The sequence below is a fragment of the Lynx canadensis genome, chromosome D3 (assembly GCF_007474595.2).
Source record: "Lynx canadensis isolate LIC74 chromosome D3, mLynCan4.pri.v2, whole genome shotgun sequence".
NCBI classification, from domain to species: domain Eukaryota; kingdom Metazoa; phylum Chordata; class Mammalia; order Carnivora; family Felidae; genus Lynx; species Lynx canadensis.
In genome coordinates, this window is record NC_044314.2 from 53,439,845 (window position 1) to 53,462,278 (window position 22,434).

The 22,434-nt window shown below is 44.1% G+C and overlaps 1 protein-coding gene across 1 annotated transcript in view; it reads left to right on the top strand.

The window, feature by feature from the left end:
* The window catches only part of EMILIN2 (elastin microfibril interfacer 2), a 51,699-nt gene that overhangs the window by 12,742 nt on the left and 16,523 nt on the right, over positions 1-22,434 (top strand). The window contains exons 3-4 of the mRNA XM_030336871.1: positions 13,535-13,710; positions 18,526-20,454. Coding sequence (XP_030192731.1) covers positions 13,535-13,710; positions 18,526-20,454 — 2,105 coding nt within the window. The remainder of the gene's footprint in view (positions 1-13,534; positions 13,711-18,525; positions 20,455-22,434) is intronic.

Genomic DNA, 22,434 nt, shown 5'->3' on the forward strand with positions numbered 1-22,434 from the left:
AGGAAGTCAAGATAGTTCAAGGACTGTCATTTGAAGGTTATGGCAGGATTGCCTTTGTCCCTGGGATAGTCAGCACCTCATTATTCATCACCTGTGGTCAGGAGCCAACTATAATTCTTCACATGGGCCATTGAGACCATTATTATGGAAGGAACCCATATATATTTTTTAATGTTTTTTAAAATTTATTAGAGAGAGAGAAAACGAATGAGTGGGGAGGGGCAGAGACAGAGTGGGGCACAGAGGATCTAAAGCAGGTTCCACATTGACAGCAGAGAGCTGGACATGGGGCTTGAACTCATGAACCATGAAATCATGTTCGGACTAAAAGTCGGACGCTTAACTGCCTGAGCCACACAGGCACCCCAAGAAGGAACCCATATTTTTAGTCTTTTTGCAAATTTTTGCCCTATGATAAATTTATATATCCTGCATGTACACGACACACAGAGTGTATGCATTTCATTTATAAGTATTAATTTATTTTGACAGAGAAACAGCATGCATGAGCATGAGTCGGGAAGGGGAAGAGAGAGAGAATCCCAGGCAGACTTCACAGAATCATCATGGAGTCCAACATGAGGCTCGAACCCATAAACTGTGAGATCATGACCTGAGCCAAAATCAAGAGTTGGGTGTTTGACTGAGCCACCGAGGCGCCCCTGTGGCTTGTGTTTTTAAAATGGGAATTGTGAGGGGCGCCTGGGTGGCTCAGTCGGTTAAGCGTCCAATACGACTCGGGTCATGATCTCGTGGTTTGTGAGTTCAAGCCCTGTATCCGGCTCTGTGCTGACAGCTCAGAGCCTGGAGCTTGCTTTGTATTCTGTGTCTCCTCCTCTCTCTGCCCCTCCCATGCTCATGCTCTGTCTCTGTCCCTCAATAATAAATAAACGTTAAAAAAATTAAAAAAAGGAATTGTGACACACATATAATCTTGAAAATAATTGTAAATACTGAATGAAAATATAGTGGCTTATAGCTAAAATGAGGATTTGAAATGTGATGGATTCTAGTTAAATCAATCAGGGTAATGATACAATGTAATTTCCTGAACTGGCAGTCTCAATATAACCTTTAAAAGTTTTTTGCCAAGATGTGAGTGTATGTTGACTATCTCTCTGATAGGAGAGACAGCTTTCCTTCTGTAAGAGTTCATGTTACACGATTGTAAATCAAAATTCAACTTGATTTGTTGACATGAGGCTTAGCGCAAGTGACTCTGTTTTGGTTCTGTTATCTCTCTTTTTTTTTTTTTTTAACACAACTATAAAGAATGGTTTGGTGTTACTGGGAAGTTAAAATGACAAAAGACAGAACTTCATCTTGAGAAAGTTAAATTCTAAAAACATAGGGAAGTATTTTAAAGATTAATTCTGTGGCTTTGAAAATATCCTGCTTGCTTTTACATTTTGTTTGTAAAAATTGAAGCCAGTTTCAGTGAGGGCTTTCGGTTATGGGCCAGCTTAGGAACCTGCTTATTAGCAGGATGGGAACCACTATTTAAACCAAATATTTAATTGTTTTACCTAAAAAAAAAAAAAAAAAAAGCACAGTAATGCAATCTATGTCATTTTTCTTAAAAACAACAACATGATTTCAAGGAAATGGAAGCTAGCCACCTATCTTTAAAACTAGGTAATAGAGGTCAGGAGAGCCTGGGTGGCTTAGTCAGCTAAGCGTCCAACTCTTGATTTCAGCTCAGGTCATGATCTCACAGTTAGTGCATTCAAGCCCCGCATCAGGCCGCATGCTGACAGTGTGGAGCCTGCTTCGGATTCTCTCTCTGCCCCTCCTCCGCTCGTGCTCGCTCTCTCTCTCTCTCTCTTTCAAAATAAGCAAACTTAAAAAAAGAAAAACTAGTGTTATTCAGCCCCCCTTTCACCTCAAAGTCTATATATTTGTCTCACTCCCTTCTTAATTTGCAAGAATTGTGGATGCCCAGAAGCTTTCCTGTAGACTGGGATAGTGTCCAAGGCCAACTCTCCCATAGCCCACTGTGTATGTGGGTTCTGTGTGGCTGTCTCAGAACCCCATGGAGTTGGCCAACGTACACCCTCCAGTCCCCAGAGAAAAATCCAATCCAACAAGCCTGCATGAGCAGTGAGGACTTTGCTGGACACTGTGGCAATACAAATTGTTAGAGGATGCCATAGTGATGCCAACCTTGAAAATCCACTGGCCACCCTAAGTCACCTTGGAGAATAGTTCCTCTTCATTTCTGCCTCCTCCAGTGGCCTCCTGCTCTGTCACCCCTACTCATTTGAAAGCAAATAAGCCAAATTCTTCTTTTTGCTCACCCCCTACTTGTCCACACCTTCAGACCTGGGCTGTCGCAGCCCCTTCGAAAGGAAAAGCATGCTCTTTCTAAGCAGAGTGCAGGTGGATGAAAATGTCTCCACTTCCCTGTGTTAAGTGTTGATTAAAAAAAACCCTAAAGTGGGGTGCCTGGGTGGCTCAATCGGTTAAGCGTCTGACTTTGACTCAGATCATGATCTTGCGGTTCATGAGTTCCAGCCCCGCATCGGGCTCTGTGCTGACAGCTCAGAGCCTGGAGGCTGTTTCAGATTCTGTCTCCCTCTCTCTCTGCCCCTCCCCCACTCGCACTCTGTCTCACTCTCTCAAAAATAAATACACATTAAAAACATTTTTTTAAAACCCTAAAGTAATATTGGGTTATCCTGGACAATGTGAGAAATATGAAACTAGACTATTTTGGTACTTTTTCTCCCCAGTGTCATAAATTAGAAAAGAAATACAAGTGTTCCTGTATTTTCAATTCCCAGATCATTGCTTTTACTGAGAATGAATTCGCCCAAAGGAAGAAGGTGGTGTTTTTGTATCTGCTGAGACATTCCTACTGTCTCAGGATTTTCTAGGCGTCTAAAGGACCTCACCAAGTCACAGGTGTGGTCTAAAGCTTGCCAGCATCCATAGTCTTCATCCAAAGGACCAAGATCCCTAAAGGGGAAGGTTGGATGTTGCAAACCAAGTCCAAGGAAACACGGGAAAGAGGATTTTGAAATGACTTTGAGTTTCGTAGCAGAATTTGCGGAAATGATTTTTGCCCTTAAAAAAAAAAAAAGAGGAAATAATCAAACTAGTTATTTGGTAGTTCTGAAAGGAAAGGTTTGGATCCCCAAAACCATGGGAAGTTGTATCTGTGGTGAGCATCCTGCGACAGGCTGAGGCCGGCAGATGTTCTCATGGCTCACGCTGTGGGAAACCAGAGCAAGAGCAGGAGGAGTGTCCTGAGATTCTGGCTCCAGGAACGAGGAAACATGATGTAAGCTTGAGAAGGAACAGTATAGAATTTATCTGGGGAAGCAGCCTGCAGCAGCGATGATGACTGTCCTGGAAAGAATCCTGTGGGGGAATGTGGGCTTTCATTAATGGCGGATTACGATTACAGCACCCTCCAGAAAGCTGGGACAGTGAGCCTTCCCACGGTGGCTTGACTTTTGTAATGGATTTCCCAAAGTCAGGAAGTTAAAACTAAGAATGTGAATTCGTAGGAACGCACATGCATAAGCTGTATTTCACGGTGCCGGCCACGCCCTGTACTTTTGGAACATTGTCATTTTCAGCAAGGCAAGCCTTCGTGGAAGGAATGTAAGAATAGCAGCTTCACTGGCTACTGGTGGCCGAGCCTCCCCTAAGCTGCTGTGGTGTTCCAGAATCCCCCTCCTTCACCACTGCAGAGACTTCCCCAGGGTGAAGTGGGTGATAATTGTAAAGAACTGGGTGGGTGTGTCGGGACAGGGGTATTACTTTTGACAAGTCTGTGTGATCCGAGCAAACTACTGAGGGGTAAAGAAGATTGCAGGTTTTGAAATCTAACTTGCCACTCTAAGTACGCGAGGAAATTAATTCAAGAGGAAACAAAAATAAGCAACTTACGATCCTGGTGTCCCCAGCAAATATATCCTTTGTACTGGGAAGCAGACAGTCTCTTGTGTGTACATTTTCATTTCGAACACATTGCTTTGGTCTAGGATCTGTTATTATTTTTTTAAGTGTACAAACCTATCTTGTAATCTGATTTCAATCAGGGCTCATCAAGGTTTTAGCTTTGTTGGGTGCATTTTGTATTTCAGAAATATATTTGCCCGAGCATTCTGGCTTTTAACACCTAGATGAATTTGCCAACAAAGTCAAGGAAGATACTCTATTTCTTTCCTTCCATTAATTTCTCCATGCAGAGATCTAATTAAAAATGTGTCATGGAGCAGAAAAAGATAAGATGAAAATTGTGGTTTGTGTGTGTGATGTGCTTTAACCTGGAAGAAGGCCCTTTGGTTCCTTCACTTTGTCCTGTGTGGGAGACTTCTTCATCCTGTGGAAAATTAGCATTGGGAGGGATCTGGGACGGGTAGAGTCATCTCCTCGGATTGCAGAGATTGTCATTGTAGATGTACATGGTTTCAAATGGCCAAGGTTTGATTGTAAAACAGAGTGGATTGAAATCAAATGGCAAGTGTCTCTCCTGCTGGTGCAGAACCACTTTTCCTTCCCTATCATTCTGGTATCACTTCCAGTTTCAAACTTTATAGCCATTATTGCCTGACTCTATTTTCTGTTGTTACTTCCATTAAAAACAAGTCTATTTATTCGTTGATTGATTAAAAAAAAAAAAAAAAGCAATAATAACAAAAGCCAGAAAAAAAACCCATTTGTCACAAGTAGTTTTTAGAAAAATTAGTTTGCTGTCTTGTCAATCTCTAAATCAGAACATGAGACCAAACTTTGTGAAAGTGAATTACTATGGAAAAGAAAGGAAATTTTGACACATGCTACAATGTGAATGAACCTTGAGGGTGAAGGAGTTCAGAGCAGGCCACCCCAAACATGCCACTTTGACATATTGATTATTTTGAGCTGAAGACAGTTGAGAAAAAGCAGAGACAAGAAGAGCCCTCTGTCTTCCCTCTTTCTGTCTAAAATCAGGGTTCTAAGTTTCCTGCCTCTCCTGTACCAGGCCGAAGAGAATGACCTTTGTCACTGTAGATACACAGTTGGCACCAAGATAAGTCTGCATATGCAAGCCTTACTGACATAGCCCTTATCTTCCATGAGTTTTCCCTCTAGATTTCCTAGCTATAGTCCCACAATTTATTGCCCCTAGAAGCCCAAACCCCTTTTCCTTGGTCTAGTCACTTCACAATTTATCACCCTGTGTTAAAATGGTATATAGTCCCCTGAGTCCCACTGCTTGTTTTCACTTCTTTTCTGTGAAACCTCCATGCATGTAAAAAACATTAACATCCATACAGTTTGGATGTCTTTTCTCCTGTGAATCTGTCTTTTGTCAGTTTAATTCACAAGACCCAGAACAAACCTAAGAGGGTAGAGGAAAAGGTTTTTTTTCTCCTACAAGGACATTATGCTAAGTGATATAAGTCAGTCATAAAAGGACAGATGCTGTATGATTCCACTTAATATGAAGCCCCTGGGGAGGTCCAATTCACAGAGACAGAAAGTGAGATGGTGGTTGCAGGGGCCAAGGTTGGGGAGAGGGAAATGGGCAGCTGGTGTTTAATGGGTACAGAGCTTCAGTTTAGGAAAACGAAAGGAATTCTGGGGATGGATGGGGGTGACGGTTGTGAACAATGTAAATGGACTTAATGCCACTGAACTGGGCTCTTCAAAATAGTTAAGATGGTAATCTTTTTTAGGGACTGGGTTTGACTCAATTATACCCTTGCACGCTACTCCACTCACCCCTGCCCCGTGTCCACGCAAACAGGGCTCATTCACCAGAGCAGTCTTTCCTGGATGAGGACCAGGAATGCTTCTCCATGGCTCTCTCACTGCCCTCTCTACTTCATCCTGTCTTTCAGCACTCTTCCCTGGTTAGGATTTTCCTGAACTTAGGGGGAAAATATTCTTCTTCAGCCCCCCTTACCTCCTGGTTACCACCCTATTTCTCATTTCCCGTCACAAGCAAACTTGATGGAAGAGGTTTTTTGGTCTGTACCTCCTCTTGCTTATTTCATTCTTTATTCTGACCCAGCGCCTCTCTCAACATTGATCTGAGCAGCGCTGGCTCAGTTCACCGAGAATCTCCTTGTCTTAAGAACAATATCTCTCAGTCCTTCTGTTACTCGACCCTCTCAGCAGCGCTGGAAATATGACCTTGGCTGCCTTCTTGACATACTCTTTCCCCTGTCCTTCTTAGATATTGTGGTTTCCTTGTGTCTGTCTAGCAGCATGTGCTGGCCACTTTCTGTTTGTCCCCAGATCCATTTTCTCTCCTTCTCCCTCCTGATTTTGTTCTAGGAGTCTGACCTGGATGGATTGTAATTTAATCCTTTCATTGTATTGATGAAACTGTGGCCCAGAGATGGGAAGTTCCTTGTCTGTCAGTCAGGGAACTAATGAGAAGGGCTTTTGCTTTTAGTCTAGGGATACTTACAGTTGGTTGCTGTTTCCAGAATTATCTCACTAGTACTGGTCACTGGGTTCCCTCACCATCTGGCTTCCCACTGGTCTGGCCACTGTAAGTCACCTGCCCTCTCCCTCCAACTGAAAGTGGGCAGTGACTGTTTCCTCTACGAAAGGCCACAGCTCCTGTCCAGCGGCCTTCTCCTAATGCTCTGGTTACAGCCTTGTCCTCTCCTGGCCCCTTTAGACCTAGGGTTGGTACATTTCTCCCATTCTTTTTTTTATTATAAATTATTCAATTAATTTAAATTAAAAAAACAGTGCACCCATTTCTCCCACCCCCATCCCCTACCCCTGGCAAACACCAATCTGTTCTCTGTAACTGTAAGCTTGGTTTTTTAGTTACTTTGTGTTTTTTTGGTTTTTTGTTTCCACATATAAGTGATATCATATGGTATTTGTCTTTGTCTGACATATATTTTTTTATTTTTATCATTTTTAATTTTGTTAATGTTTATTTTTGAGAGAGAGAGTGAGAGGGAGTGGCAGAGAGAGACGGAGACCCTGAATCCAAAGCAGGTTCCAGGCTCTGAGCTGTCACTAGAGAGCCTGACTTGGGGCTCAAACCCACGAGCCATGTGATCATGACCTGAGCCGAAGTCCGATGCTTAACTGACTGAGCCATGCAGGTGCCCTTTAAATTTCTTTTTAAGTCTATTTATCTTGAGAGAGACAGAGACAGCGTGAGTGGGGGAGGGGCAGAGAGAGAAGGAGAGAGAATCCCAAGTAGGCTCTGCACTGCCAGCACAGAGCCTGATGCGGGGTTTGGACTCCTAGAACCCTGACATCATGACCTGAGCCTAAACCGATTCGGGCACTTAACCAACTGAACCACCCAGGTGCCATTGACTTATTTCATTTAGCATAATACCCTCAGGTTCTATCTATGTTGTCACAGGTGGCTGGATTTCATTCTTTTTTATGGCTAATATTCCTGTGTGTGTATGTGTGTGTGTGTACCACATCTTTATTCATCCATCCATCCATCCATCCACTCATTCAAGTGTCTATCCATGGATATGTAAGTTGCATCCTAATCTTGGCTATTGCGAGTAATGCTGCAGTGCACATTGGGGTGCAGTTATCTTTTCAAGTTAGTGTTTCTTCAGATCAGTGTCCAGAAGTAAGGTTGCTGGATCATATGGTGGTTTTGTTTTTAATTTTTTGAGGAATCTCCATACTGTTTTCCATAGTGGCTGCTCCTGTTTACATTGCCACCAACAGTGCACCAGGGTTCCCTTTTCTCCACATCCTCACCAACACTTACTATTTCTTGTCTTTCTTGACACCAGCCACACTGACAGGCGTGAGGTGATATCTCATTATGGTTTTGATGTGCATTTCCCCGATGAGTAGTGATGTTGAGCACCTTTTCATGAACCTGTTGGCCATCTGGATGTCTTCTTTGGAAAAATGTCTATTCAGATCCTCTGCCTACTTTTTAAACATATATATATATATATATATATACACACATGTATACTACTTTTTATGCCTACTTATATGCCTACTTTTTAAGCATATATATATGCATATATATATATATATATATATACACACACACATACACTCACACACATTTTGCTTTAAGTTGTATGAGTTCTTTATGTATTTGGATATTAGCCCCTTATCAGATACAGGATTTGCAAATATTTTCTCCCATTCAATAGGTTGCATGTTTATTATGATGGTTCCCTTCGCTGTGCAGAAGCTTTTCAGTTCAATGTAGTCCCACTTGTTTATTTTATGTTATGGGTATTTTACCCACATGTTATACATATTTACCACAGTTAAAAACAAAAAGTCAGTTACCATGTCTGGATGTGGAAAACTTGGTGTAGTACCTGAATGCCAGATAAACGAGTCTGCCTTGGATGTGCATCCTGAAAACTCCATGAAATGACTTCTTGCTTGTATGTACATGCTGACTTTGTCCCAGATCAGTGGTTATCCCTTCAGGCCTAGGATGCTCCCTACAAAAGAGAAGGAGGCACCTCTTCTTTCTAGCTTCCTTCTCCATCCTGAGAGTCCATTCCAGTCAATACTGTACAGGACCACTCGTGGGATGAAGCAAGAAGAGTTGGCTCCGGGGCTTTGGGGACAAGCCAGTGCCTGGAAGAAAGAGAGGAATTTACTAGAAAGTCTGTTCTTGGGAGGAATCCCAGTCAGTGGGGCACTGGGCTTTAGATTTGTGCACTGTTAGTGGCATGAATCAAATAAGAAGTTACAGGCGAATACTAAATGCAGGGAAATGAGCCTTACCTTGTAGAACAGCTGTCTACATGATCCTCTGCCAGTGATGTGTGGCTATTTCTGAAAAGCCTTCTACTGGCAACCCGGAAGGAATGTGGGAGGAGAGAGAAGATGGGTGGGTGTGAGATAGGAATGAAGAGATGAACAGATGTGTGCCCATTGCCATTCCCTTGAAAGTCTGATGAAGGTCTAGGCCAGCTCTGTCCCGGAGACCTCCCTGTAATGACTGAGATGTTCATGCTAATACTGCATGTGGCTACTGAGCACCTCAAATGTGGCCAACGTGACTGAGGAAATGAATGTTCAATTTTGTTTACTTTTAATCACTTTAGATTAAAATAGCCACACTTGATTAATGGCTATATAACTGGACAACACCACTGAAGGTCACCTTCTGGTGTGTGATTCTTGCCTAACTCATCATGACCCGAGGACTCTGGAGCTTGATTTCGTTCTGGGAAGACTTAGGAATTCACATCGGTTGGGGTTAGACCTGAGGACAACTCTGGGGCTTTTAATATGGACATTGGATTCCCCAAAACCATGTCAAAAGTAGACTTAGTATCATTCATTATTGTTTGATTAATGATTAATGCTTCATTCTTTATTGAGCACCTACAATAGGACAGATTGCTGTCTTTAAAAATGGGGATGTTGTAGAGAACAAAACCAACAGGAATTCTTGCCCTCGTAGGGCTTATGGTCTGTGAAAAGACAAACACTGAACAAGTGTGAACCAAAGCGTATTATGAAAGAATACGTTATCTGTCAGTAGGAAGAAGTCTTTATCGGGGGGTGATAGATGTCCAATGGAGGCACAATCATTTTGTCATATTTTGTTTTAATGTGTACATTCCAGTCATATGGTCCCTGAACCCTGGTTCAACTTTTCCAGTCCTTTTCTTGCCACCTTCCTTCTCAGGAGAATCTTCTGGGTTGATCTAATATTACACATTAGACACGGTGGATGAACTCCTAAAAATGGTGAACCCTTGTTCCCCACCCCCACCCCCACCCCAAAAGGGTTTCAGAGGTAGATGGTGGGGGAGGAGAGTTGAGGAGAGGCTGAGTTGCGGAGTGCTGGCTAGTGTGGGGGCAGGCTCGGGCTGCCAACCCCCCTCCCCACCGGGAGCCCCCAAGAGCACCTGAGGCAGCTGTGGCCAGGGCTCCCCTGGGAGACAGGATTTTGTTACAGTCCCTGCCCAAGACTGGGATGGGAGCCAAGGCTGTAGCCTGAGTCAGCCTTCCAGCTTTAGCCCAGCACCGCCTTGACTCTGTCCCTTTGGCTATCAGTCCCTCAGCTGGGTGCAGTCAGCTGATTCACTAAGTGTCCCTGGGGCACCTTCTGTGTGCTTATAGCCCATGGGCCCTTGGAGTTAACACTTGGGCTGCTTTCGGTCGATTCACTTCCCCTGCCTGGTTGCCTCAGAGGCTTCAAGCTCCCGTGAGGAGGGAGGGCCTATGGGTGCCCTGACTTATGGGCTGCACTTCTCAACTTGACAGTTACTTGGGGAGTTTTTGAAAGGTACACATGCCTGGACACCCCTGCCCCCAGGCCAGTTAAATTAGAATTTTGAGTATAAAGACGTGAGCTTTTTTTTTTTAAAGCTCCCTATCGGGGATATTGTCCTGCAGAGCACTGAGGGACAGAAGGAGGATCTGGGCATCATGCTGTGTTCCTCCCATCCTCTGGAGGACCTACTGGCTGGCTCTGATGGAGGCAGGAACCCCTTTCTGCAGGGAAAATCCCAGTGGGGCTGAGGGGTTGCACAACCCTACCTCTTTCCCTCACATCCCCCAGATTGAGGACCCACGGCCGCCTCTGGGATCTATGTCCCTGTGCACGGAGCAGTCGGAACGTGAGCTTTCCCACGGCTGGAGGTGGCCGCCTGATCACTTCCAGCTGTCATCACTAGCCAGGAAGGCCTCTTCCACACGCTGGACTTAAAACTCTGTTAGAAATGCTGTCAACCTGAACTCCATTGCCGCAAACCGGAAACCCTACAGCAAGCCGATTAGGCAGAGGGTGGGAGCGGGGAATGTGCGTGGGGCTGGAGAGGAAGGCAGGAACTCCAGGGAACTTTCCTAAGTTATGAGCTGGCTCCAAAATAATAACTGCCTTTAAAGAAAATAATGAGGTGTGTTGGAAAGGCAAGCACTTTCTTATACTCAGCTCTGTGGTTGGGGCTGAGGCCTCTGGGTGGGGGGTGCGGGTCGCAGGCTCAGGGTTTGCTCTCCTGGTCCCTCGCAGCCGCGTCCAAAAGGGTTTGCTATGGGCTGTCATCTGCTGGCACGTGTACAAAACCCGAGAGCAAACACATTTTCACATTCAGTCTTAAATGCTCAGAGGAACCAAGTTTTTCTGAGATTACACATTTTTGCAGCATTATGCTATACTTGAACATGCAAAACAATGAAGTGGAATTTTTTCTTTCTTTCTTCTTCTTCTTTTTTTTTTTTTTTTAGCATATGTGCTGCTGAGGCAAGCACTCTTGATTTTTTTTTAATAGTTTTTAGGACCACACAGGGACTTTTTTGGTAGGTTGGGTGCTAGGGGGCTAGGGGCTAATGTGGACCGTGTCAGATGTTCAGACAAGTGTTTGCTGAATGGGGATGGCATCTGTCCTTTGACCCTGCTTACACGGCCTTCTGGAATATCTCTGGGTGGGTGGAGTTCTCTCCACCCGAGTCTCTGCTTCTGTGTGCTGGGAGGACCGTCTGGGGTACAGGGGCAAACACTTGGGTTTAAATCCCAGCCCTGGCCCTTCCTGACGGTTGGAACTTGGACAGGTCACTTAACCTCTGTGAGCCTCTGTTTTCCCATTTGTGAAAAGGGGAAACTCTATAAATAGTTAGGCCTCAATGGGGTGTGTGGTGGCAATAAGAGGGAATAAATAACCTAGAAGCGAGGTCTTGCCTCATGCCCCCCCTTTTCTGTTTCATTCATTCGGCTTTGTCTTCTGTTTTGAAAAAGTCTCCCTCTGGGGCTTCTCAAAACTTGTGTCCCCAGGCCCCACTGCAAGCCAAGTAAATAGAATCTCTGAGGGCGAGAGCCAGGCATCTGCAGTTTTTCACTCTTCCCTAGTGATTCTGACACTCAGCTAAGGTTTCGAACCACTGCCCTAGAAGGGCCGGTGAACCAGGGACAGAGACAGGTGTTGGGACACTAACATTTGGGTCAGTGCTGTCCCCAGGGCCTTCTGGGAATTCCAGAGGATCACCTTGGGTCCTGGCGATGGGGGAGTTCCTTACACCTAAAGTTTTAGTTGTCATGGTTTTGACCCTCAGGAAGGATGCCAAAAGCCCATTACATTTACTACTTTGCAATTTTCTTGGGAGTGTGACTTTGAACTACACCCTCAGCAAGGCTGGTGCTGAGGTGGAGTCACCTGACCGGCACCAGTCCCCATGGGCCCCCCAACGCCCCTCTGAGCAGCACACAGTCCTAGGAAGTGACAGAGAGCTGATTCCTTTCAGGGAATTGGCCCCCAAGGAGGAGGGTAGCTGCCAGTGCTGGTGTTCACAGTGAAGAGATAGTGAGGACGTTCTAGAGAGCCATGCTTCCAAGCTGGAAGAAGAAGCTGGGATAAGTTAAGGAGTGGCCCGCATCTGTGCTGTGAGCAGAGGCACCTGGGGGTGTTAGACCCCTGCATCCATCCTCTGAGTGTACGGGGGCTGCTGGGTTGCCACTCTCTGGCCCAGGCCCAGCGCTGGGTCTGGAGGACTTTACAGCTATCACAAGAATCTCGGTGTGAGATGCACGTGCATGGGGGAACGTGCACTTAAAAAGGGATCCTTATTTCTACCATTAGCTCTACAAATCAGGGAATCTTTTTATTTTTTATTTTTATTTATGTATTTATTTTTATAATCGTTTTTTAAATGTTCATTTTATTTTTGAGAGAGAGACAGCGCACGCAAGTGAGGGGCCGAGAAAGAGGGAGACAGAGGATCTGAAGTGGGCTCTGCCCTCACAGCACAGAGCCCAATGTGGGGCTCGAACTCACCAATGGTGAGATCGTGACCTGAGCTGAAGTCGGATGCTTAACCAACTGAGCCACCCAGGTGCCCCCAGGGCATCTTTTTAAAAAGGTCTGGGCACAGCTAGCACGAGGTGCCCTCTCTGAAGGCTCATGGCCTGCTGCCTTTGCAGGAAGGAAGGTGCCAAGATGAAAGCACAAATGCTATGGAGACAAAGGTGTCAGGGAGGTTTCTTTAAAATACAAAAAAAAAAAAGGGGGGGTGCCTGGGTGGCTCAGTCGGTTGAGCGTCCAAATTCGGCTCAGGTCACGATCTCATGGTTCGTGGGTCCGAGCCCCGCGTCGGGCTCTGTGCTGACAGCTCGGAACCTGGAGCCTGCTTCCGATTCTGTGTCTCCCTCTCTCTCTGCTCCTCAACTCGTGCTCTCTCTCTCTTTCAAAAATAAACAAACATTTAAAAATAAGTAAATAAAGTACAAAACAAATGACCCTGAGTTACCCCAGAAAAAAAATCTCCGCAAAGCAGTGAATTGTGGAACAAAAATTTGTGTGCGAAACAAAAGCTCAGTTTGAGGAATTGCGGGGCCAGGCTTTTCTAGGTTGTCCGTCTTTCTGGCCTTTAGTGGGAGGGCAGCTGAGTGCAGGTGGGTTGAAGATGGATGAAGGAGGCCAGTCCGATTTTGGCTGAGCCCCAGGCATCAGGGCTGGACTGAAAAGACCAGTGGTCCCTTCTGGGTCAGTGTGGAGAGGGCAGGCAGAGCCCTGAGTGACCTGGATCCTCTTCATTCGGGTACAAGTCAGGGGGGCCCGGGGCGCTGGCGATAGCCAGTAAAGAGAGATGCCACCCTTTTCCTCGGCAGGTATCGTGTGAACTTCAGACCCAGATACGTCACCAAGTACAAGACGGTGACTCAGTTGGAATGGAGGTGCTGCCCTGGCTTTAGAGGGGGAGACTGCCAGGAAGGTCCCAGGGACCCTGTGAAGACTCCCCGCCCCACGCCCGCTCGGCCTCGAAACAGCGTGAAGAAAGCCACAGGTAACTTCTTTGTGCTTCCCTGTGCATGGCCACCGCTGATCTTTCCAGTGCTTCTGCAGACCGTAGGATTTATGATTTAGAATGTGGAGCTCTCCAGGGTCTTCCAGTAACACGCATGTATGCCTACAGTAGACGCATGTGGCATACAAATTTATTTGCAGAAGCAGTAGCAATCAGAATACAGTTTTGTTTTGATTTGTTTTGTTTTGTGTGGCAAGTAAATTGCTTTGTTAGGGCTGGTTTGTGAAAGCAAAGGATTTGGCAATCAGCGTAGGGGAGGCTGATGGTTTCAGACTGGGGTAGTGTGGGCACAGATGCGAAGAGATTCATATGTAGCGATGCTTTGTTTTTACTTTTTGTCTACAAGCTCCCATAGATCTGAATTTGAAGAAACTAATTGTTGTTTTAAAAATAGGTGAATCAGGGGCACTCGGGTGGTTCAGTCGGTTGAGTGTCAACTTCAGCTCAGGTCACGATCCCATGGTTCATGGGTTCGAGCCCCGCGTCTGGCTCTGTGCTGACAGCATAGAGTCTGGAGCCTGCTTCAGATTCTGTGTCTCCCTGTCTCTCTGCCCCTCCCTCACATTCTGTCTCTGTCTCTGTCTCTCTCTCAAAAATAAATAAACATTAAAAAAAATAGGTGTATCAGAATCATCCTCATTCTGTCTGGGGTGAGAGATTTGCAAAGGTAAGCCCCAAGTTCGATGTATCCAGTGAAGTTGTTCTTAAATTTGTTTGTGAATTTTTTTGGAAGTAGCACAAATTCAGTGAATAACTAAGAAAGCAATGATAATTTTCACCTTTGCTTTTAATTATAACATCAAGAGAATGACTTTTATGGCTAAAAATTTTCTGTCCTTTTATTGTATGTCACTTTATCTTTCCTCTTTTTTAAGTTGAGTGAGAATAAATGTAACCTAGATTTTCTTACCAATTTGATGTTTAAGTCGTCTTGAAATGATTATGTTTTCCCATGAAGTATTGTCAATTTTGAAACTTGTAGTGTTTCCCCATATTGTTTGTAAAATAGATTTTAAAATAATTTCTATGACAAAAGTAATATATATCAATTATAGAATCTTTATAAAGTCTAGGGGAATATCTAGTTACACATAATCTCACTGCTCACATTTTGTTATCACACATTACTCTCCTTCCTATATCCGCTTGTACGTGTCGTTAAGGAAAATTCACTTATTCATCCCACACGTGTTTATTGAGCTTCTTTATCTGGCAGACTCTATACTAGACACTTGGGAAAAGTGAAAAACAAGGCAGACAGTCCCTGAACTCATGAAAGGCAAACATCAGACATGTAATTGCAATACGTCCTGATAGGTACTATGATGGGCTCACATGAAGGGGATCTGTTGGATCATAATAGGTTACTTTTGTTTTATTTTTATTTTATACAAGTTTAAACCCGTAAGAGTTGAATAGCTTTAAAAGGACTATTAGGAAAGCAGTGACCTCCCTTTCTCCCCCACTTTCCCTTTCCAGGGGTAATTACTTTAAACTCTTTAGATGGTCTCTTGGAATTTACCTCCATATCTATTTTTCAAGTTTATTTATTTTATTTTATCTTGAGAGAGAGAGAGCGCGTGTGTGTGCGTACCATGTGTGTATGAGTGGGGGAGAGGCAGAGAGAGGGAGAGAATCCCAAGCAGGCTAGCACAGAGCCTGCGGCAGGGCTTGAACTCATGAACTATGAGATCATGACCTCAGCCAAAATCAAGAGTCAGATGTTTAACCTACTGAGCCATCCAGGCTCCCCAACCTCCATATCTATTGACTTCTCATTATGGAAGGTGAAATTATGACTCCTTTTCATCTGCTTTCCTCATCCTTTCCATACCGTTTATACCAGATTTTTAATTTACTTAATACTTCTTATTTACGTTGTGGTAACTAGGTAGATAATGTGTACAGCTGAGCTATGTAGTATGCTATGAATCTGTTGGCTTTCCTATATAGCTTTTTGGTTTTTTTAGAGTTAGTGATTGTTTTATATTTTCCTTTGCTTGTTTTTTTTTTTGTTTGTTTGTTTTGTTTTGTTTTGTTTTGTTTTTATGTCTTTGTCCCTATTTTAACCTGAACTGTCCTCAGGGTGATTATTTAGATGTCCTGTCATTATGTTCAGACACATCAGTTTCACCTTCTTGGAGCAATCCCCACCAGGACTGGTCATCCTCTTTTCCTTGTTCACAGCTGCCAGCCTGCGATCTTACTTGTTTCCCTCCCACTGATTCCCTGTTTCCTATACTCTTTGTTCTCAATGTACTCCCTTGTTTTGGTAGAGCACATTCTCCAGTAGTTTTATGAGAAGATTGTATGGGATGTACACTTCCTAATATTTTATAGTCTGAAAATATTTTTATTCTACTTTAGAGTTCTAGATTGGAAATAATTTTCCTTTAGAATTTTGAAAGCATCACTCCCTTTTCTTCTAGCTTCCAATGCAGCTGTTAAAATGCCCAAAACCATTCTGATTCCTAATTTTTATATGTGACATGGTTCTGTTTTTTGTTTTGTTTTGCCACTTTAGTGGGATTTCAGAAGGCGATGAAAGGAAATGCTTATCCTTAATCCACTATCATTGTAAAGAACATACAATTTTATTTATTTATTATTTTTTTTAATTTTTTTTTTAACGTTTATTTATTTTTGAGATAGAGAGAGACAGAGCATGAACGGGGGAGGGTCAGAGAGAGAGCAAGACACAGAATCTGAAACAGGCTCCGGGCTCTGAGCAGTCAGCACAGAGCCCGACGCGGGGCTCGAACTCATGGACAGTGAGATCGTGACCTGAGCCGAAGTCGGATGCCCAACCAACTGAGCCACCCAGGCGCCCCAGAACATACAATTTTAGAACTAATTTTTACACTTAATCTATAATGAACAACTATTCATTAAATAGTTTGCAATATCATTTAATGGCTTTGAGAGTGTGATTATTTGAACACAGTCCCCTACTGTTGGTCACTTAGGTTGTTGGTAGTTTTTTATAGATAGTATTTGAATAAACATTTTTTTCCTGTTACTATTTTGGATTCATCTCTGATTATTTACTTGAATAAACTTCTAGAAGTGTAATTGTTGGGGCAAAGGGATTCTGAGATTTTGATACTTACTGCCAAGTTATCCTTCCAAAAAGTTGTAGCAATTTCCACAGTCACCAGGAATATGTAGAAGAAGCATTTCCTCATGTGCTGTTCTTCCCTCTTCTCCTGCCCTTTGCTTTTATTTCCTTTGCTCAGAAAGGCATTTCATTTGTAAGTGATTCAACAACTTGTTTTTTCCTCCTGGTGTCTTGAGGTAGAATACATTTTTCAGTATGGAAAATAAGGTGTTCTTTATAGTTCTCTACTTGAGAGTTTGGCCATCTGACTTCCAGTCTTGATTTTACCACAAAGCTGATTTTCATGAATAATAGCTGTTGTTATGGTTGTGTGCAAAAGTTTAGGGGAGGAAAAAACAACGTTAAAGTCAAATATCTACAACATTCTACATTTACTTCTAGCGCTTGTTCAGTGTACCTTAATGCATTTTATTTCATTGCAATCTCTATGTTATGTTTGATTTTTTTCCATCCTTTATGAGAGTCTCTGTATCATCTCCAGGCTTGTCGATGTTAGCCCCTTTCTAGTATTCCTTGCATCCTACTGTGAGTTCAGGGGTGTGGTTTGCTTTCAGGTTCCTACTGTCTCACGTTTCAATAATTTTGTTTTTGGTTAGTTCATCTATCTCTGTATCTATCACTTTATTTCATTTTAGGACTCATCACAGTCATCCTTATTAACTTTTTTTATTTCTTTTGGACTATTTCCTTGGAAGTATATTTCTCAGAGTAGGATTATCAAAAAGTCAATGTTTATATTCTTTGGTTTAGTGAATCTTAGTATATATGACCACATGGCTTTATTGTTAGGAGGTGACAGTAGAGTCACTGCTTTATCCCTCTTTAGCTTTTAGTTTCCCCAACTGCATAACAGTGCTAAACAATGTCTATGAGACTTTGTTAGCATAGCGATGCTAACAAAAATAAAATACCATTTAGGAGTTGCTTGGAGGATAATTGACTGCTTAATATGATATCATATCACCCAACAGCTAATGGGTGGATATCACTAAAGTGGCTTCTTGTGGTTTTACAGTATGTAGTCAACCATTGGGGTGTGGCTGCAGCTCACTAATGTGAGAATGATGTGTTCATATGACAAAGTAGATTAAGAATATTTCCCTTTAGGGGCGTGTGGGTGGCTCAGTTGGTTGAACACCCTGATTTGGACTCAGGTAATGATCTCACAGTTTGTGAGATCGAGTCCCGTGTTGGGGTCTGCACTGATAGTTTGGGACCTGCTTGGGATTCTCTGTCTGTCTGTCTGTCTTTCTCTCTCTCTCTCTCTCTCTCTCTCTCTCTCTCTCAAAAATAAATAAATAAACTTAAAAAAAATTTCCCTTTAGAGTGAAAGAGACCATGGACTACCTACTATGTACCATGTACTACATATTCTCTCAACAACCCTAAAAGGGAAGATAGTACCTCAGCTTCATAGATGAGGGGATTATTGTTCACAGAAGTTAATTAACTTGCTCCAGGGCAGACAGTAAACAACAGAGCCATAATGCAAAGGGAGGCCTATTTGACTCAAAGGCCATAGTCTTTTTCTCTCTACCACAATAATTGCCTATGGTGAGAGGGGATCTATAAGTGAAGGTTTAAGTGCATTCCTTAAGTACCCTGTTTATTGTCTTTGCAGAAAATGGGAAAAGGTAGAACTTGTTAAGTCATGTCCAACTCTTTCTTTGTAACAGATAATGAACCAAGCCAAGTCTCAGAGCCCAAGAAGATTTTGCCACCAACTCGTGCCACAGAACCAAGTCAAGTCATAGATCCAAAAGAGGGGGCGCAAGAACTTCAGGAAAAAAAAATCCAGGTGCTTGAGGAGAAGGTTCTCCGACTCACAAGAACAGTTCTTGATCTCCAGTCTTCCATTGCTGGAGTGAACGAAAACCTCAAACATGCCGTTCAGGATGATGCCAGCAAAATGCTGGCATCATGGCTCAGTAATCTGCATCCCCAGCCAGTGCCTGACAGTGCCATTGGTGGAGACACAGAAACCGTCCAGCTTCCTGATGTCCTCAACAATAAGGAATCTGGCATGAAGGACATCAAATCCGAATTGGCCGAGGTCAAGGATGCTCTGAAGACCAAGAGTGACAAGCTGGAAGAGCTGGATGGGAAAGTGAAGGGGTATGAAGGACAGCTCAAACAGCTCCAGGAGGCTGCCCAGGGCCCTACGGTGACCATGACGACCAATGAACTCTACCAAGCCTATGTTGATAGTAAGATTGATGCCCTGAGAGAGGAGCTCATGGAAGGAATGGACAGAAAGCTGGCCGACCTGAAGAACTCATGCGAGTACAAGCTGATTGGTCTCCAGCAGCAGTGTGATGATTATGGGAGCAGCTACCTGGGAGTGATCGAGCTAATAGGAGAGAAGGAAACAAACCTGAGAAAAGAAATAAACGATCTTCGAGACCGGGTACAAGATCCTTCAGCTCGGTCCAACTGCTGTAATAGTGAAAAGAATGGTGACTTTGGGCCACAGATCAAGATGTTAGACCAGAAAATTGAAAGGGTTGCTGAAGCCACCAGAATGCTGAATGCACGCCTGGACAATGAATTTGACCGCCTTGTAGTTCCAGAGCCAGATGTGGACTTTGATGCACGATGGAATGAACTAGATGCGAGGATCAATGTGACAGAAAGGAATGCGGAAGAACATTGCTTCTACATTGAAGAAACCCTTCGGGGGACCATTAATGGTGAGGTAGATGACTTGAAGCAACTTCTTGATCAGAAAATCCAGTCTCTGGAAGAGCGCCTGGGGAGTGTTCTCCTGGAGGTGGCCAATAGCACTGATGCAGAACTCATCCCCCCAGCCTCAGCCCTGCCAGGTGTGTCAGGGGCTGGGAGCAAACAGGTCATGATAGAGTTAAACCACCTGAAGAGCAAAGTTCAAGTTGTTGAGGATATTTGCCTGCAGAACTTTCAGGGAGAGTCTCATGGGGTAGAAGATACTTTGCCAAACGGAGAAGACCACATAGCGGGTGATAGTTTGAACCTTTTGAAATCTCTGAATGACACAATGCATAGGAAGTTTCAAGAAACCGAACGTAGCATCCAGAAACTTCAACAGGATTTTAGTTTTCTTTATTCTCAACTAAACCACACAGAAGATGATGTGAATCATCTCCAGAAGGAGCTAAACAGTTGTAGAGAAGGTAAAAATGCTGCAGTGGGGGGGTTCTCTAAGGGGGGTGAGAAGGGAAGGACGGTGGAGCCCCTCCCGTCTCCCCAGGACCCCATGGCTCATTGCTGCAGCCACCTGGAGGAGAGGTGGCAGCGGCTGCAGAGCCAGGTCCTCTCTGAACTGGACACTTGTAAGGAGAACACACATGGGGTCCAGAGGGACGTGTCCGTGGTTGAGAGCAGGGTGTCTCATATGGAGAAAGCCTGCAGCAAGCTGGACTCCATCTCCGGAAGTCTTCAGAGGATCAAGGAGGGGCTCAACAAGCATGTCAATAGCCTCTGGAGTTGTGTCAGGCAGATGAATGGGACACTCCGGTCACATTCCAGAGACATATCTGGCCTGAAGAATTCAGTCCAGCAGTTCTATAGCCATGTTTTCCAGATTTCTACTGACTTGCAAGACCTGATCAAATTTCAGCCATCAGCAAGTAAGTTGCCCGTTACTATCCCATTTCTTGTATTTGTTCGCAGCATGCATTATGCTAGATTTTGGATGGTCTGTGGAGTTCACTACATCAGTGCTACCCAAAGTGTGGTTCGTAGATTGGTGCCAGTTTGTGAATCACTGGTGCTGAGTGGCAACGAGATAAAAACCAACATCGAGAGTTAGTATTTAGAAACTTTTATTTAAAACAATTTGACATCACTGCAGGATTCAGGCACACCATCTGTGCATTTTACAAAAGTTATCAGTCCACAACAAGTTGAAAATGAAACTGCTCCTTTGCCACAGAGGAAGAGGGCAAGATGTGGATCTATATATACTGTCATGTTGGGGAGCTTAGAGTTGGGGTCAGATTTTTGGCCTAACAACTTGGAGCACTGGCTACTTAGGGAGACTCCCATTTGCTTATCTGTTCACTTCTCTATAAGCAGTGCTTTTTGTTTGCTGGTGTCATTATAATCTTTGTCATCATTATCTTTGGGCCACCTCCTGTCTCCTGAAATCTAAGGTCTAGATGATGGCAGATAGAATACGGTCATATTCCTTTCCAAAGACCATGGACAAAAAGCATTTTAGGGGCAGTAACTGTTTAAAGCCGTATAGTGCTTACAACAAGGAAGCATATCACTTGTGTTTAGGCAAAGCTTGCTGCACACTAGACACGGAGCAAATGATTGTTGAATGAATGAATGAGTGGTTCCTTAATAACATGAAACAATATATTCAACAAAGTTAATTTCTTTGTTCCTTGAGCGTTTAGCACATCATCCATGAGGGACATACCTTCTCTTATACCTGGATTCTTTCATGTAGGTGGCCTCAATAATGAGACAGCCTTTTCTAATTGGAAGCAGGGAGGGAAAGTGTGAGTTCACACTTATTGAGCACTTTCTGGGGACCAGCACTGGGCTAGTTCCCTCAGGCCATGTCATAGAGCCCCACAACACCCTCTGCTTTCCCAAGGGGAAGTGTACCCAGGGGCACACATCTAGGGAGTGGCAGGGCCAGAACGAGAACCCTGGGTGGGCTGCATCCAAGAATTGTCTTCCAGTCCAGCACACATCTCCTTCGTGTGTCCGAGAGTTGAATGCAGACTTACTGGTTCCAAAAGGACTTGTTGAGGGCCAGCTGTATGCCCAGAAGGACCCTACTTCCTGACCTGCCCTCTCCCTGTTTTCTCCTCTCTTCCCCTTTGGGCTTTTATCACCTTTTCCACCTTGCTCAGCTCCAGGTGACAAAGACCCCCAACACTGAGCTGAGATGTCATGGCCTGGAGTGAGCCTATAGGGTTTTATGTCCAAGCTGAGTCATAAAACCCAAGGAGCGGAGGGCTGAAACATGAGGGGCAGTTGAGCACGGGCCTGGCTAGGGAGAGTCATGGTCAGGTCCCCGGGAAGCTGGAGGATCTGAAGTAGTCAGGTGGGAAAATGCTTTGGGTGTTCTCAGAGAAAAGGAGTTTGTAGATAAGGAGGTACCCAGGCCAGCCAGGACCAGGAAGCTGGCCTCCACCCCAGTGCTGGGCCCACTACACCACACTGTTCATAAGCCTCCCCTCCTCCCAGGCCCACACAGCCTCTGTATCTCTGGAATGTTGAGTAAAGGTCACAACACTGTGTGTGTTCATAGAATGATTGTCCCTTGTGGTGACAGTGCTGTCTGGACTGTGTTTTATAATAACAGATTGAATCAGATATTTCCAGTTGATTTGCAACTCCCAGGCAGTATGGGAAGCTGTGTTAACTCTTTCACACTTTGTCTGCTGAAGTAGGAGTTGGAGGTGAATGTCTTTAAAGAGAATGTAGCTTCTAAAAGATTATCCTTTTGGAATGAATTCATTGCTGTGAATGTAGAATGTGTGGCCTTTCAAGAATTCCATTGATTGAAAAGAGCCAAAAATAAACCAGCAGAGCTTTCTCTGTCCTTATAGTGTCAAGGTCTAGGAGATCTGCAGCCTGAGAAGCAG